The sequence below is a fragment of the Colossoma macropomum genome, unplaced genomic scaffold (genome assembly GCF_904425465.1).
Source record: "Colossoma macropomum unplaced genomic scaffold, Colossoma_macropomum, whole genome shotgun sequence".
Classification (NCBI taxonomy): domain Eukaryota; kingdom Metazoa; phylum Chordata; class Actinopteri; order Characiformes; family Serrasalmidae; genus Colossoma; species Colossoma macropomum.
This window is the reverse complement of record NW_023494805.1, coordinates 38,830,784-38,849,382: the sequence shown is the minus strand read 5'-3', so window position 1 is coordinate 38,849,382 and position 18,599 is coordinate 38,830,784. Positions and strand designations below refer to the sequence as shown.

Genomic DNA, 18,599 nt, shown 5'->3' with positions numbered 1-18,599 from the left:
CTAAAAATCAATGGCATAATGAATTCCTCTAAATGCCAAGAGTTAATCCCAAATCTGCCTGCCTCTGCCAAAAGCCCGAAAGCTGGCCATAAGTGGACCTTTTAGCAAGGTAATGACCCCAAACACATCTTAAAAAAGCAGCAGCCCTCCCGGTCTCCAGATGTAAACCCAATTCCAATGGAAAACCTCTGAAGTTTATTAAAGTCCCAGGTGATAATCCAATAAAAACTTACTCCAAATTCTTACTCATTACATCATTTTTATTTAACATATTAATTTTAGCTCATTCTCATGAAGGGTGCCAATAATTCTGGAGTTGTCTGTAAATGCATTAGGCGTCAACAAAGTATTAATAGTGGAGGATGACGCTGTATTTTACTACCAAAGCCATGATTTCGGCCCACTTGTTCAAATACAGATTTTTATCATATTATAGGCAATTTCCTGGGTTGCGTTAGCATCAAGCTAATTCTGCCACACAACTGATTTCCAACACTGGGGTTAATACATGGACATTTGAGAAGTGTAAGACATTCAAGAACTCTTTTTGCTTAATTATTTAGAAAATAAGATGTGAGTCCAACAGGTTAAAGAAATCTGGGTCCTGACTTCATCTACCAGTTCACTCAGGAGTCCATGAAAACAGCTGAACAGTCCACAGCACCATGTTTTTAGTGACCTGATGCATTAAAACAGAATTCAGCGAGTACTTCACTTCAAACACAGCTCAGCCAAACAGGTTTTAGGACCAGAACAATTCATTTTATAATTAAAGCGGAATACATGCCAAAAAGAAAAGCAAAACCCCCACTACACTGTTTTCACATCGCTTGTCCTCTTTTTTATACTTTAAATGTATTTGCCTCATTCAAATGCAACCAAAGCAGTGCACACATGAGATTGTATTTGAAACAGCAACATGTGGAAAACGGCCCAAAATGAAAAGTAAAAAGATCCATTACACTGATTTCCCGTTGTTGAAAGTACTGCAGAGTGGAAAGCAATACAGTTGTGCCTTTATCACATTCCAATTCAGATCGTATTCAATTCTGACACCAATTCAGCACTTTGCTCAAAATGCAAACCCTCATGCACTGCTTTTCAGTAAAGAGGTTTTGTTTTTTGGTCATTTTGGTCTGTGTTCTACATGTCATTATGGGAATGTTGTGTGCCTTGCATTTCACGTTTTTTCACTGTAGACGTGAAATTCTCTCCATAGAATACTCAATCATCACCATTAAAAACAACATTTATGCTTCAAAATATATCCACTATACAGCAACAATGTGTTAATGGTCAGGCTGAGGCCCAGTCGTCGTTCCTAATGTTGCTATATTGTAGTCCCCTTCTTGAATTACAGACCAGAACTATTCGCTTTATAATTAAGGACAGATTCTTCTATGAGTAGGTGTGTCCAAACTTTTCACTTGTACTGTACATGCTTAGATGGACAAGGAAGCTTCCCACAGATTGGAAACAGCACTTCTGATACATGCAATCAATCAAGCATCACTTAAGAGTCGTGGTGTTGTATTAAAAATGTCTAGCAAATTCCAAACAGCTGATCAAGTACATAAACCTCATTTCAGTGCATTAGAGTTAAACCTAGAAGGTTTTTACAGTATTTACAGAAGATAAAGAGGAGATTTCAAGCTGTTGTCACATTTACTCCCCACAGAAGTGATGACTGATAGTTAAAAGGAAGACAGTGGCACACCGTCACTGCTAAAGATCGGGAATTCCTCTTGAAATGAATGCAGAAGTTCCAAAGTGAGTTTGACCGAAGTGTCCTTGGCTGGCTGTATCTGAGGATTAAACCAACATAGGTGGGAAAAACAACCCCCCCCGTTAAAAATGCTTCTCACTGCAGGCTGCCTGTATGCCCCTTCATTTCAAAACAAAGTCCCTGCACTGAAATTCAACTAGATTACAGCTCGCAATGCAGAGGACAAAGTCTTTTCAAAGATCACCTTCAGTCCAGGTAGGAAAAAAAAAAGCAAGGACTTTTAAAAAGAACGAGTGCAGACCATAAACCCACCGCCAATAAAAGTTTAATTAGGCGGACAAATAAAAATAAGAATTCATGAGCGCCAGGCAGGCAGGAAGGGTTGCTCAAGCATTCCAGGAAGGTGGGCAGTACGGTCCCTCAGAAGATGTGTTTGAGGTGTTTGATGCCGTAGGTCTTAAAGAACACCAGCAGGATGAGGGTCCACAGGCCCAGGATGAAGCCGTCAGGAGGATGCCAGTCCTTCTGCTTGGGTTTCTGTGGAGGTCAGGAAGAAGAGGCTGCTTTATTAAACTTCATACTGATCACACCTCATTATATACTAGATGCTGAGACACAGACATGGTGAAAGAACAGAGATATGCAAATGAGAGAGAGAGAGAGAGAGAGAGAGAGAGGAGTGGGGGTGGACAGCAAGCAAGAGACACTAGGGGTAAAACATCAAGGAAGAATGTAAGAAAAAAGTAAAAATTAAAAAAGTAAATAAAGAAAATATAACAGTAGAAGTTGTGAGAAAGGCAAAAAAGATGACAAAAAAATTGTGCATAACATTAAAAATAAAAAAAAGGAAATACAATAGAGGGAAAATAAATAGTGAAAAGAAATTAAAATAAAAATATTAAAATCAAAATGAAGATTAAATAAAACAAAAAGTTAAATAGAAAAATAAAACGAAAAAAAATTAAAAGTGAATAAAAAAGTGAAAAAATGAATGATGAATAAAAATTGAAATAAAATTAGTGAAAAAAGAGAAATAAAATAGAAAATTAAAACTACAGTAAAAAAAAAAAAACTACAGAAGAAGAGAAATACAAGAAAAAACTAATGGAATAACGGGATAAAAACAAAAAGAGGGAAATAAAATAAAGTGAAAAATAAAGAATGAATAAAACAGTGAAAGAAGGGAAAAATTCAATAAATATAGTAATATGTTAATAATATATTGAATAGGGAAAGAATCAAAGAAGAGCGTTGGATGCATGAATGAATAAATAATGAAAAAAATAAAGAGACACATTCCCCAGCCGGTGTTTGCCCATTTACCGCCACATCATCACTTTGTGTATGGATATTATACTTTTAAATCGTCCCCTATTAAACATGCATCACCAGAAGTGCATTTATATGCTAATGTGGTCCAAATATTCTACAGAGAGAGGTTTCACCTCTAAAAAGGAAAAGTCCCCATAACTTTTCCAATTACATTAGAGCCGGGGCGCGAGACCACGTTCTTAAAAGGCTTTCGTGTACACTGTAGGTGACCGCCAGCGTCCGTTAAACTGCGAGTCTTCATTATCTGGCCAAACATAGTGACGCCTGGGGGAGGAAACTGACGGCGACCCAGAAATGTGCCGGCCAGCAGCCGCAAGCTGGCCTGAGGATGCCACCACCCACAGGAGCGTGGAAAGAGGTCAATGCTTTTTACAAATCTTTAAAAAACAGTACAAAGAGAAAACAGCCCTGAGCAACATCCAACACAAGGCACTTTGGACTCGGGCAGACGGCCTTTGGGTTCTTTCTTCTGCGAGTGTCAATGGATTCACAAGTCAACTGCTCCAAGGTCATCAATGCCAGCTGCGCAAACCACTCACCTCTGACAAACTAGCTGGAAAAAACGCCAGCAATGGGAACAAAACATCACTCAACCCTGAGAAGTCGAGTGTTATTAAGTGGTGCAACCGTCTAAGTGTTGCCTCAGCCATCCATGGGAGGCCAAAAGAGCATTACTGTCTTTACTTTCTCTGGATAAGTAGGATGGTCCTATTGCTACCCCATTATTCAGCGTGATGCTAGCCAGTGTAGGTGTCTATTAGCTGATGTAACCAGAGTCAGTTTATGAGGAGCCTGGGGAGCTAAACGGCTAAAAACGGAAAGTTAAAACAGTTTCTAATCGCTCGCCGAGAACTTTTCTTTAATTTTAGAAAGTAGAAGGATGTATTTCATTGAAAAAGCAAAAAAGCTTTAACACAGTTCCTCTAACACAGTTTTAACAATAAATGGTCTTAAACGCTGGAGTTAATGTAGCCTATCACTGCTAATTCACCGAAGATTGGTGCAGAAAAAGTTGGTCACCATGGCAACACAGACAAAAAAGTCACCTAGCTAGAAGCTAACAAAAAAGCAAAGAGAAAGATTTAAGACGGACATTGATAATATGGTGACTCGTTTACATTTACAAGCACTCAGCTTGTAAAATCAGGGTTAAACTGAGATGTTTAATCTGCTACAAGAAACTGTTAAACACCAAAACGTCGTGAAGTCGACGTCTCGTTTACCAGCTTCTTCTTCGAATTTTCCTGTTCCACCTAAATGGTGCCACAGTTACATTCTGGCACCTCAGGCACCATTTAAGGTGGAATGGGACAATTTGAACAAGACGCTGGCGAATGAGAAGCGACTTCAGCCTCATAAAAAGTCCAACAATGAGAGACATTTTACAAGAAACTGTTCCACATTTTTGGAAAAGTTTCCTGCTGGAGATGTGAGAAAAATGGCTTTAGCTGAGCTAAAGCTTAAAGCAGCGCAAAGTTAGTCTGTGTTATTTCTAGCCTGTACTGGTACATTAGCACATACTAGGGGTGCGGGAAAAACTTGATTCTTAGATGCATCGCGATGCGGACGTGAACGATTCTGAATCGATTCATTCAACGTCAAAAATCGATTTTCTAAATATTTAATTTATAACGTAATGTTGACGGAACGCAAAAGGCGGAACTGTAAGTGGGAAAGTGCAGCGCCCGGACAGTCTGTGGCGGCACATAACAAAAACACTACTGGAGGAGCGAGAAATCCGACCGGCTCCCTCTGCATTAAAGCCAGGTTAGGTCAGGAGTCACAACACAAATGATAAGAAGAGCCATTTTGCCTTTCAACGAAGTCAAACCAGCTTGGGAGCCACAACATTTAATGTCCAGTATGTCTCAGTGTGTGTTAATGTCGTAGTATGGGCTAAAAATATAAACGAGAGCGCAGATTTACTTCGCTCTGCTTTAAGCTTTAGCTTTAGCCGCTTTCCTCCCATCTCCGCCAGAAAACCTTTCTTCAAAACTAGAAGAGTTTCTTGTAAAATGTCTCAGCATCCGGCTGTTTTACGAGGCTGAAGTCGCTTCTCATTCGCCAGCTTCTCGTTCTAATTTTCCTGTTCCACCTTAAATTCTGCCTTAGGCGCCGAATGTAACTGCTGCACCATTTAAGGTGGAACGGGAAAATACGAAAGAGAAGCGAGTTCATTTTCGCAACTTTTTAGAGAAAGACAGTCTCTCAGCGGATTTAACCAACCGCGCTGCTTATAAATGCGAATAAGTCCTCCAAATGTTCGTCTTAATCTGTTTTTTCGTTCGCTACTGGCGAGGCCAGACTTCGGGGCTGTGTGACCTGCTGTCTGCTGTCTGTTCTCAGTCGTTGAGAACCAGGGCTTTCGCGCTATGCTGCACACTTTGGAGCCGAGATTCAGCGTCCAGTCTCGAAAACACGCCCCCGACTCTCTACAACGAGACCAAAAGAGTGGCTTACTGCGTACTGCGTGGACACCCATTGCCTCTGGATCTTATTTCAGGGCAACAGCGCATTTTATCGCAGATGAGTGGCAGCAGCGTCTCTGAATGAGAGCCTTCTAGTTCACTTGCCACATCACTTCCATTTGATTTATTAATAAAAGATATTTTGGATAATTAAAGCAAAGTATTTGTAATGATCCGTAATGCATTTACATTATGGATCATTACAAATACTTTGCTTTAAAACTACCAAGTCCTCAGACAGTAGGAAGACAGAAATCATGCATAGAGAATAAAGATGCATCGAGATGCATCGATAATCGTTTTATAATTGCATCACAGCCTCTGAATCGTAATCGAATCGAATCGTGAGGTGCCTAAAGATTCCCACCCCTAGCACATACTGAGACATATTTACAGCCAAGATGGTAAAATGGATATAAAATGTTGTGGCTCCCAAGGTGGTTTGATTTTTGTTGAAAGGACAACATGGCTCTTCTTAATATTTGGGTTGCCGACCCCTGACCTAGACTATATAGGGCAGACAATACAAGCACAATGGCAAACATGCTCCCGTCCCAGTTTTTTTTGGAATGTATTGCAGGCATCATATTTGTAATGAACATATATTTACCAAAAAATTAATAAGTAAATAAAAGTTCAAAAGGTAAAACACCAAATATGCTGTTTTCAGTTTGATACAGGTCAAATAGAATTCGCTCATCACTGCTTTGTTTTATTGGCATCTTATATACTGTCCCAACTTCTTTGGAACTGGGTTGGTCTAACAGTAGGCCATGCTTTTGATGTCGCTGGTGATCACTGTCACTTCTAAGGGTTCACTCTACTTGCTGTGGCCTAAAAACAGACTTCTCAATGAAGGCAATACATATTGGCTGCTATGGAGGGCAGTGGAAGAGGTGCAGCAGAAGCATGTATAGTTAACCGGTGCAGCTGAGAAGGAGTGATGAGTGGAGAGGAAGCCGCACATGGCGAGCCTTCATGCCCGGCTGAGCCAGACGTGATGGAGCGAGTCTGACAGACAGCGCTGTCTACCGGCATGAGCATCCTGACGATTCTGAAATGGGTGCTTCACGCCACTTCACAAAGTCAGCCTTTATGTAACGGAAGCAAAGTCTCACAGAAGTGAGGCTTTATTACAGCGTCTGATAGACTGAAGGGGCTCCTGCTGCATATCGGTTTAGTATAAAACCACCTGCAACAGAGCAGGCCTGAGTGATAAAACCAGAACATTTGCATTCGATTTGTAAAACAATTAGGATGTTCTGTTCCTCAGTCTGGTACCAGCAGCAAAGGCTACACATTCTGCAGTTTAAAGTCAAAGTAAGTTCAGAATTTACGATAACTAAGTTAAATTAAACCAAGGTGAGGTCAACGTTGATTTCACATTGACTTTAATTCAGTGCTGTAAAATTTAATGCGACAAATTAGTGGCACTAATTTCTATTCCTAGTTTGGCCCTTCAAACCATGTGTAGTAGTTCAGGCCGAAGCCCAGCTGTATGCCGCAATTATAGGTTCTGTGATTAAACCCTCCTGTTCGGATACAGCTTTAAAATGGCTTTTAAATTGATACTTTCATTACTTGCTGAAGACCTATGGGTGAATCAATGAGTAGCAAACTAACAAAAGCAACAGCACAGTGGAGCTCCAGTTACCCTTGAAAGCCTCCACTGTAACAAGAATCCACAAGCTAATGAACATTGCAACAGTGAGACACTACAATAGCTGAACCACTGGCTGTGTATACGCTATGTGATGTCACTCATTAGCTGGAACATGCAGCCACTGTTGCTCTCACTGGACATCGGTATGTTAAAAATTTGGAAAAATCCACTTCAAAAATCAGATGATTTTCATGTTAAGGTTCATGTGAATTCTGCATTCATATGACAAAAATAATGGCATTGAATTACTAGAAGTAATAAATGCATTCTTAGTAAGCTTATTTTATCCATTTTGTCCATGTTTAGCCATATAGCTACAACAAAATGTATTGCTTCTTAAATTTTGTTACATTTCAAATCCAATGTGTCAAAATGCATACAGGGCCTAAAGAACATCAATTGTAGCTGGAATTGCAGATGAAAATTAGCCATTTACATTATTGTGAATAATGATTATCAATACTGATGTTGATTAATGTGTATTGTTCCCGTAAAATAAACAAATAAACCATGTTAGCTACATAGCTCCAGTGCAAAACTAAAGAAGCAAAGTTCAGGCACCAAACATGTCTTGGCAAATCGACTACAGCACAAAAGTCAAAAGTGGCCATTTAGTACAAGGAGATATTTCTATAACATAAGACATATAAGATAATGCACTTGCATAAAGGAGAGAAAAAAAGTAATAAGTGAAAACATAGGAGAGTCTAAAACTGGTATTCAAAAACTGACTAAAAGATATATAGAATTAGGGACTCCTAACAACCACCTGGAAGACCTGGTAGACAACAAAACTGCCCCCATCAGATAAACAGCACTTAAAGCTTTCATCTCTGAGAGAGAGGAGAAAATCAAGCAGCTTCAGATCTGAAAACATCCACAGGTGTTTCTGTCCATCCTTCCACTGTGAGAAGACGACTCAGCGCTGTGGGTCTGAAAGGATGTGTAGCTGTCAAGAAGAACCTCACTGAGAAAAGGAGACGGACACATCAAACAAAGAAGCTGAACAATGGACTGAACTCAACATCACTGAATGGGTTTGAAAACTTCAGAAAACGATCAACCAGCTTCTAAGACTGAACTTTGGAGGTGTGTCTGCAGATTCTTTGAGAAACTGAAAGCGAGTCTCCTGAAAAGAATAGAAGCTGTAATAAAGGTAAGGAGTGACACACTGAATACTGAAAATGTTTATATTATATATAGTTGCTGAGAGTTCAGTGTGATTCTCAGATAAATATATGTTTTGCTTGTTTTGTTGAATAACTTGTACCTAATGGCCGTTCTGACTAGAAATAAAATACATGAATGGCGCTCTGTGACTCTGACACAATACTGTAAGGGCAATTCTGTGTAAAGTTTCACTTTAAACTGTTTTCCATCAGCTTAGGAGAAGATGTCAAATCCTCAGGTCACTCTAGAGTTTAACTGCAAAGTGAAGGTGAACTCATGACCCATTAACACACACACACACACACACACACCTGACATTTGGGTAAGCCGCAAGACAGCCGGGCGATCACGGTCATGCCTGCTCCAGCAGCTCAAGAGACCGCCAGCTATTATTATGGGAAGAGGATCTCTCATCACCATGGAAACAACATCATCACACAGCGCCATGTGTCGAGCGGAGGTCCAGGCGCTCTGCTGTCAGACAGGGCTTTGATCTACACGAGATTGTGGCTAGGGAAATTACATATAAGAGACGATTACTGACTGAGCCCACCTACAGCATCTTTCGGTTTTCCTCCCAGTACAGCAGCAGTCTTAGCTGGACACCCACAGCAGAGCAGCCTCTAAAAGCAGCAAAGCAGCCTCACACATGTTCTCTAACTCAGGGTCAGTCTAACTCATGTTATCTAAAGCTGCTATAATGTCCTTTAAAAAAATCAAAGCCTAAAATAAACCATAATTACTATGTACAGGATGATGATGCATAAACCTACACACAATCAGGGGAAATGGACTGGAAAAGTAGCCCATACTGCACAAAAGAAACTTCAATAAAGGACATTTTGGCTCGATAACGGGGCAAGAAGTGCCTTTTCAAGAATTTTTTGTGCAATACCTGGAGTGATGAATCAGTTTTACAAAAGGTCAAATCATTTCTAGTCATTGCTTTTTTGCAAAAAGTGTGTTCTTGATCAAACAACAACCCTAAAAATAGTATATTTTAAAATACTTTAGACGACTCTAGTTGTATGCACACAGTCAAATTATACTTGTAGGTCGTCTAAGCGAAAATAAGCTCACAGAACCCTCTAGAGGGAAGAAACTTAACTATGACATTTTTTCTGCACGTGTTCGTGCACAATTTCTATTTGCTGAATCGAACATTTTGGAAAAAAAATAAAACACAATTTAAAATGTGCCATAACTTGCACAGGCCACATTTTATGTTTAACTGTGCATTAAAAACTGCAGAGGTGTGTTCTGATGAGTGGAGTCGGTGGAAAGGCAGATTTCTCCTTTCATTTGATAAGCTCGCTTTCTGCAGTAGCAGCAGTAGCGTGAGGAACTTTAGCACAGTGAGGCGAGCAGTTGTTTAGAGGAAGGTGGATGCTGCTTTCTGCCAGGTATAGTCAGCAGTTCCCCAAAAATATACTAAAAATGAGTACTGTTAGTGTATTACAGATGTGCACAACACCAGTTTATTGCAATGTACAAGACATTTTCCTTCATTAAATTAAACGCTTAGAAAAGCTGAACCGTGTTTGCTATAGTCCATCTCTGTTAATACGTGCGTAGAGTTCAGGTCGGGTTCGGGCTTCAATTTCATACCCATGCAGGCCTCTACTAGAATGATGGGGTAACTGATGAAAAAGAATGTGTAGTGTTTACAGTAGGGCTGCACGATAAATCATATTTTAATCATTATCACAATATGAGTGATGACAGAATGGATCAAATTATCTCATGTATGTACGCAGCAAAGTGACAATCAGATTACTAGGAATGTAGCTTTAGAAACAGGCAAGTTACAAGTCACAGCCCAAAAATGAATCTATCAGGAACTACTAGCCTGTTAAAATGGTTAAAAGGTGATAATCATTCTCACTGCTGTATGTAAAATGCATAAACTGTGTGGTAAAATAAATGTGGTGTTACAACAAACCTGCATCACCATAAGGAGGCCTTTAAGGAATTAAATATGTATTTATTTGTTTATGCAGGCATATTTTTAAAATTATAACAATATGCATGTTTATCTGTGTCTTCTAGCCTGATTGTAAACACACTCACAATTGTAAAATTCACTCAAAATTCATAAGAGTAGTGCTTTGAGTCAGTGACACTGTCTTTGTTCAGCAGTACAGTGCATAAGAATGTGCTTGCAGTTCTGATGTAAGTAGATATTAGAATTTCATTGTTTTTATTTTTGCACAACAGTAATGGCGATTTAGAAATGTATATATTTATATATAATTCATCTAACAATAATTCATCTAACAACTTTATCGAACGTCACTTTTTATGTCCGTATTGTGCAGCTCTAGTTTACAACTCTTTCTTCACATCCACACAGTCCCTTTCAACACTTTCAAACACATTTTATAATGGGTCAAGAATTCAAACGGAAGCTGGAACGAGTGTAAGACATGCCCAGAGTGGCAGCTGTGTGTGAGTGGGTGTAAGGTTCAGACAAATATTTCAAAGCCAAAGCCAGCATTGCCCCCGACATTGCAACTGTAGCATGACCAAACAAGCCGGCAGCTTTCCTCGAGTGTATACAGCCAGAAGCCTCGTTTGAACACTGTCAAAAACAAAGCAGTTTTTTTTCATGTGGGAATGGTCTCAAGATAGTTTTATAACAAACATACTACTACTACTTTCACTACTGCTATACTGTAATTACCCAACAGTTCAAAAGCTTGGAATTAATGTTTTCAATAAGCCAGAATCAATTTTCTTGCAGATACATCTATAAAATGACTGTTGTGATACTACAACTCTACAGCTTCACAGGTTTCAGCTAATTAGTAGAAAAAAAAGAGTTGTAAATGATTCTAAAGTGACTATAGAACAATATATACATTTATTTACAATTAGGGATCCAAGCTTGATTTGGCACAACAAGGCGTTATACTCCAGTTAGGGCATTTTTCACAGATAGAAGATAAATGATAGCAGATAACTTACCAAAGAACTGTTGTAAATGGGTAATTGCAGCTTCCTATTTATAACTTTATATATTTTAAAATTAAAGGTGTTACCAAAAATGTAAATACTGAATAAAACATCTTAAAGTCAACTTGAATCAGAACACATTTTTGATGCATTTCTGAAGATATTGGTGTGGGAAATAACTATAAGCAGAACTTGATTTTACCCATCAGGATTTGATAGGTTCATAAAAAGTGGTCGTTCCAAAATGAACCTGGAGTGAATCCCACATCGGGCACGGTGACATAATGAAATATCAGAAGGTGTTAAGAGGATGGCAGAAGTCATCACACCTTGATTTTGTTTTTTAAAACGGTATGATGAATTGTGGTTATTTTGACCTTTAAGTTGACCATAAAATACCTTCTAATGTCTAGCTTATAGTAATTTAGCTCCCACTTTGTACGTCATTACTGAATAAAAAATGAACAATATCACAACAGATTCAAAACTTTTGAACAGTAGTGTAAAATATTAATATTCACAAACTGACCACTTCATTAGTAACCTGTTTCTTGTAGCTCTGCTTTGCTGATGTAATTAGAGACCTCAGTAATCAGACATCTCACACAGATTTAAAGCCCAACCTCTGCCAGAAAATAAAAGCTACTACTATAGGGTTGTTGATTTTGATGTGGCTATGCCACTGTCGGTCATTGTGTGGTCTAAAACAGCCACACAGCACTGATTAGGCAGAGATGTGTTTTAGACTTCCACTCCAGTTCAATTCTTTCTTTTCAGATCTGACTATGGTTAACGGTCAAGTCACAATTCTTTAGGATCACAAAGATATTTGGAGGAAGTATAGTATGATGATATCTTCAACCTGGGTAATACTGTATATGTCCATATATTTAGAGTCTTATATATATATATATATATATATATATATATATATATATATATATATATATATATATATATATATATATATATTTGTATGTAAGCACTACAAGGGGGCTATGCAGATTTTCTCTCACCTTCGTACCTGTGTTATGTGATGTGAGAATAAACATGATTTGCTTTGATTTGTAGTCGAGCTACAAGCTCCTTTAACATCTAAACAAATAGGAAAAAGTCAGAAGTGCAGATTCAAACCTATTGATAGAGAGTGTTAAACTAAAATTAATGTAATTCGTTGCATAACTGTAATCAGAAATGTAATTACATTTCGTAAGTTTCATTAACATCTGGCTGTATATAGTGCAGCCTGTCATGAGATGCTTAAAACTTACACCGTCACAGATCTACAACTCTGTCTGGATGTAAACTGCTACCATAACCCAGCACTAAAAAAGCTGAACATTTTGATAAATAATTCAGAGAAAGCAACGCTATGTTTTCCTTTGCCTACACCGACACTGGAGAAAACAGTAGGCGAACAAGTCAGATCCCTGAGTAAAGCAAATGTCTTTCCTTTCCTTTTCTTTATCTTTGACTTTCTATAGTCACAGAAGTGCGGCATCAAACTGCCGACGTTACAAATAAGAGTTGGTTTGGAGACGGGATTTGGGTGAGAACAATGATCACAGGGAGTGAAAAGTAATCAGGTTTAGTGCTGAAAAAAATAAATAAATAAAAGAAGGCCTTATATCTTGGAGGGAGTGTAGTGTGCTCAGTCTTCACCATGTGGATAACCTTGTCTCCCGCAGAGAGAGCCGGTCTGACATGAGACACGCAGTATTTATTGCACAGTGCTGTCTTTTGATTACCTGCTAATAACGCTCTCAAAAAATGCTTTAGACAGCGATACGGCTCCCTCGGCTGCTTACCTCCGGGTTGTGGAGTCAGACAAAGCCTTTTTTCAGCTGTACATACAATACGAGTGCTTCTATTGAGTGCAAAGTGAGAATTCAATTTAGAAGACTCGACGTGAACTGCTCCCTCAGTGAGTCTTCACAGCAGTGCATTGACTTCTGGGATTCTGCTCTGAGGGAGCACATTTCTCCAATACGACAAAATTTAATCTCCCCTCCCTCCTCCGTCCTGGGGGCAGACTGCGAACACAGCAACTGAAAATGTTACTATAAAAGCCTTTTCAGATTGCTGGATGAAAGGAGAAGCATTGTGGCCATTCTTAAAGCGACAGTTTGGCCAAAAATCAAACTTACACCAAGTGCTTTCAATCAACTAATTCATATTTGTACAGATCTAACAATATATACGTGTTGTATTGGTATTTTATAAAATGGATAGTTCCGGTCCTAAAATCTGATTGGCTGAGCCCGTTTGAAGCCGTTGTAAAATCCACGATATACGCACAGCTATGACCGCCTCACAACAACTGAACTCTGTATCACTGCGCCATGACAAATAAAAAAGACCTTGGGCTGTTAATGGAATGATCTTTGACTCTCATGTTGCTTGCAACTTATGTTCTTAACTAGAACTAGGCTGGTCAGCTGGCTAACAGGCAAAAAGATAGACAACAGCCTAAACATCTCCATCATTAACATCACAGGCTTGAATAAAAGCACTTACAGTATGATTAACTGTTAAACGGCAGCATAAAAGACTAAAAATGTCACTTGAATGTCTTACACGCTTCAAATGTTCGTGTCTCAGTCAGAAGTCGCGTCAAACCCAGGCTGAATCCCAAACGGCTCCGTATTCCCTAAATAATATGCCAGCTATGAAAGTTTAGAAATTCTAGCTTCTAAAGCCAAATAGTGCACCATTTTTTGAGTGTGGATGTGTCTGACTCCCAAATGACTGTTTCTTAGCTGTATTTTGCTCTGTTCAGCTGCAGGATACAGTATTTAAAGTGCTACGTAGTGCACTATGTAGGGAGCAGGGAGCTGTTTGAGATTCAGCCCCAGCGTGAGAAGAGGAACGGTGCTGGATTGTTGCTAAATAAGACTTGCGGTGGTGATTTGGTGACCAAAAAGAACTTATAAAGAGAAAGTTTTTGCATTAAACAGTGCTATGTTATCATGTGTCACGTATCACTGTTATACAACAAAAAGTAAAAAAAAATAAATCATGAAATGACCGCAATATACAGTGAAGGGCGAACAAACATGGTTGCTTGGCTTCACGCCGTGCCTAAGAACACTGTTCCTGTGAAAACATCACAGTAACGCACAGCCTCAGTAATGCAATGCATGGTATTGTTGTATTGTGACTAGCATGGTAGCATGTGATTAGTTTGTCTGATCATGTCGTTTGTCCGGGGTGCCGAAACTTTTGCATACCACTGCATTTGTATGATGGAAATGTGTATGATTAAAAAAAGTGAAAGTGTAAAATCACTGTAATGGGCAATTCCACCAATTTTTTTTATATTTTTATCAAAGAAATCGATACTTAAGAGATCAAAAACAAAATAATTTAGAGTGGTTTGAACTCAAACCTACATAATCTTCTTTTATTTTCTATATGTAACGTTGATGATGGTAAAATAGTGGTAAATCTGAAAAAATAAGTTTGCTTTGGGGACCATTTTGCCGTAGAACACCCTGCACCTACATCTTCGCCATGAATGTGTTTTGAAAAAAAGGTTTTAGGCAAAAAGTTAATCTAAAAAACCATCGTAAAACAATTTCGCGGGCATTAGGCAGCGTTTTCATAACCAGTTCATGTAATAACTTACTGTAAGGCAGCTTATAACAGCATTAAACTCTTCAGACGTCTGGTTCCTATCACCACCACAGCGAATAAATTCCAACTCGATATGTTTCTCTAGAATAAAGCCTTTCACATCAAACCTCTCCGAATGACTCTGTGTACATCTTACCATTTAATTAAGCAGAAATCAAAAAAAAAATCTGTGGAACTTCCCTTTAAATCTGTTTGAACTGCTAGGCCTCGACACCCTCCAGCACACGAACAGCTGTGAACTCACAAAGACTTAATCAAAAGAGGAGGGAGGGAAAGGGCAGCGGCTTCTCTCCAGCCTCACTCCTTTGAGATACTCTGTGAGCTGGGCTTTTCGAAACATGCCACTGTAATGAGAAAGAATGAACTGCGGAGGCTGAGAGAGAGAGATAGAGAGAAAGATATATAGATTAAAAATAAAAAAAAACAGTAAGGGAGAGTGTGCCATTAACCCTGCTTCTCTTCCTCAGGTGATGCTGAGGGATCAAAGGCTTTGATGGTGCCGGCGTGGGGTCAGTAATAAGAGTCCTGGGCTCAGCGGGAGGGAGCACCAATCAGCGGTGCCTCTCTGAAGCACTGCTGGTGGGGGTGGAGTGTGTGATGGAGGTTCCTCAGCTGAAGCTTCGTTTTCACACTGCTCCATTACACATGCTCAAACGTGTGCTGTTGAAAACTGGGTATCTAACTGACCATATAGATTAAGCCCTAGAAACTACATGACTTTTACCCCGATTTTAGCCCTGAATCTCAGTCTGGCCGAGTCTGTGCTAGTCGGGTCTAGCCTGCAGAACTTTAGGTCAGAGTCGACAGCTGGAGGGAGAATCGAGTCGTGTGTGAGGGGCACAGACTCTTGGCCTCCCAATTGCGTTTCAGCCCAGTCTGAGTTTATCACACGTTTGATTTTTCCGACCTGACTGAGCGTCATCTAGTGTAAACCGGACGACTCAGTCTGAACAGACTCCTGCAACAGTCAATGAAAGAAGAAAATACAGCAAGTAAACAAACAAAAAATGGTGAAAAGACTCTCACGTGTGAAGTGAAGCTTTTTAATGATCCGAATATAAGGCACAATCGGGTTTATGTACATTTAAAACTCTAAAAATAACACAATGATCACAATTTAAATCCATGAGCCTCACTTAAATGTTTACCTGCTGGGGGCTCCCGAGTGGCGCAACCGTCTAAGCGTTGGCCCTCTCATCAGGAGATCGCGAGTTCGATCCCTGGTGATGCTACAGCCATCCGTAGCACAATTGGCCTCGCTCTGTCTGGGTGGGTAAGATGGCCCCCCTTCTCCCCCATCACTTAACACAATGCTGGTCTGTAAGCTGATGTAACAGATCTGGCGGTTGGCGCTTTCCTTGACGCGTTCAACTGTCCAATGACGTTGCGTGAGCGGCAGTTTGAAAAGAAGCGGTGGCTGGTTTCACAGGTCTCGGAGGAAACCTGTGCTAGCCTTCACCCTCCTAGCGTTGGTAATATTGTGTGAAAGGGGAGTCCTAACTAGCGGGTGGAACTGGAAACGACTAAATTGGGGAGAAAATTGGAGAGAAAATTGGGAACCCAAAAAAAAAAAAAAAGTTTACCTGCTGCTTCTTTACTGTCAGTGCAAACGGCAGAGAAAACAACAGCAGCAGCAAGCCGCTCCATGTTTGTTTATTTGCGTCTCCTAGTAATGGGAGAACGCAAGGGTTAGCGAGTGTTAGCGAGAGTTAGTGTGAGTTAGCATGAGTTCAGTGAGCTCCGTTCGGTTCAAAAACAGCTGAAAAGTTCAGTAGTGTGTGATCCCTAATCGTTTAGTGTGTGTAATCTGTTAAGACTTTAAAAGTTGCGTAGTGAACCCAAAGCTTTAACAGTTTTGTTTTGGTATCCGATGTAAACACAATTAAATGATAATCGCATAGTTACATTACATGTACATTCTCTATAGCCTGCATCAGCTGGCACTTCTGACATGTTCTCCCACTTGTTTTAAGATCAACAAAGGCAAAAACATCACAAAAATGCATGTTTTTCTTAAGCCAAAATAAACTGTACGCTAGCAAACACTGATTTTGATTTGAGGGTCCAAAACTTCAGGTAACCAATAACATATCACATCATTTTCAATTTGCATATTACCGCGGCACTGCAGCACTAGAGTGAGGTTTTCTAGTTTAAAGACTCGGAAAACCCCCTTCTAACGATGTACCTTGAAGGTGAGAAGAATAAAACTACAGCGGTTTTAGGGGTGGATACTTGAGGTTGGGCCATTAGAAATGTTTTGTAGAAAAAATGTTACGACTAGGAAGCAAAATATCACGTCTGTATTCATGGCAACAGTGGCTACACTGGCAGTTGTGATTTCTTTATCATACTGAGGGGAATTCCAAATGGTTGTATGATCTATTTGTGTAATGCATGCTGGGTATTATATAGAGAGAACATTGATGAATGAAAACAGACAAAAAAGTGACATTCTGTCAACCTGATGAGGATGAGGGATGCAAAACTGCACTACAGAGTATGCATAACAATACAAATGACCTATTAAAAGCTATTTGTAGGCTGGAATGCCCCTTTAACCCTTGTGTGGTGTTGATGTGTTACTCAGTGGTCTGCTGGACCCACCGCATTATTGTTTTTTTTAAATCAATACAGCCATAACCATTTTTGTAAAAATACCAGATGTTTAAAATATCACAAGTGGCCAGCGTGGGGTTCTCCTTTAGCAGCTGTAGCCAGTCAGCAGCCTGCCCATGTTGTCCACCCTCACACACACACACATATACATATATATATATATATATATATATATATATATATATATATATATATAAAAATAAACACACACACACACACACACACACACACACACACACTAACAGCAGGCCATGTAGGAGGAGAACAGAGTGAAGGACACAGCACCTCCACACTTTTATTCCCTGCAGGTTCACCCAACACCACATGTGTAATATAAATGTGTAGGGGTGAACAGAGTGAAGGCACTGAAAATGGGTTATTTTGTATGTTCTTCACAGAAAATGAGCAAAGGCCAAGAAATCTGGAGTTTAAATAAATAAATTGCATCATTTTTTCTTTTGGTAAACATTGAAAATGGTTCTCACAGACCTGAACACCACACAAGGTTATGGTTTGCCCTGGTTAGGAGATTGTGGGTTCGAATCCCAGTTAAAAGTCTGTAATATGAGCATGTTATCAACAACACTATTTCCATTTTTGATAAAACTGAGTGCCATCAAAGTTACTTTCATCATATTCAAATCAAAAATAAAAACTCTTCAACTTATGAAGACATATGTGTTATCGATTTAAAGGGTAGAATGTGAACTGAATAGAAATGTAATTCATTATGTGCCTGCCTATGTTATTAGTTATGTTATTATGCAATTGTATGTCAGTAATTTTGTAATGTGAATTGAATGTATAGCAAGACAACAATAATATGGGTTTAAGGGCAGAGGTGGGTCAACTTCCCCACCTATAAAATCTCTTGTTAAATCATGCTTACAGCACTAAATGTAATGGTGAATGCTTTGTTTTTGTTATGATGACAAATTGATTACATCAAAACGGATAGTCCATGTTTCTCGTGAAGCAGTGATGGAAAATTCTGTTACTGCCAGGGGCAACGGCAGCTTAGCAAAGTGGT

The 18,599-nt window shown here is 39.4% G+C and overlaps 1 protein-coding gene across 1 annotated transcript in view; it reads right to left on the bottom strand.

Annotated features, from left to right (window-relative positions):
- Positions 1 to 1,509: 1,509 nt before the first annotated feature.
- Positions 1,510 to 18,599, bottom strand: part of pigk (phosphatidylinositol glycan anchor biosynthesis, class K) — a 62,171-nt gene continuing 45,081 nt past the window's right edge. Inside the window, exon 11 of the mRNA XM_036597385.1 lies at positions 1,510 to 2,263. Within this exon, the coding sequence (XP_036453278.1) occupies positions 2,147 to 2,263 (117 nt within the window). The 3' untranslated portion in view covers positions 1,510 to 2,146. The remainder of the gene's footprint in view (positions 2,264 to 18,599) is intronic.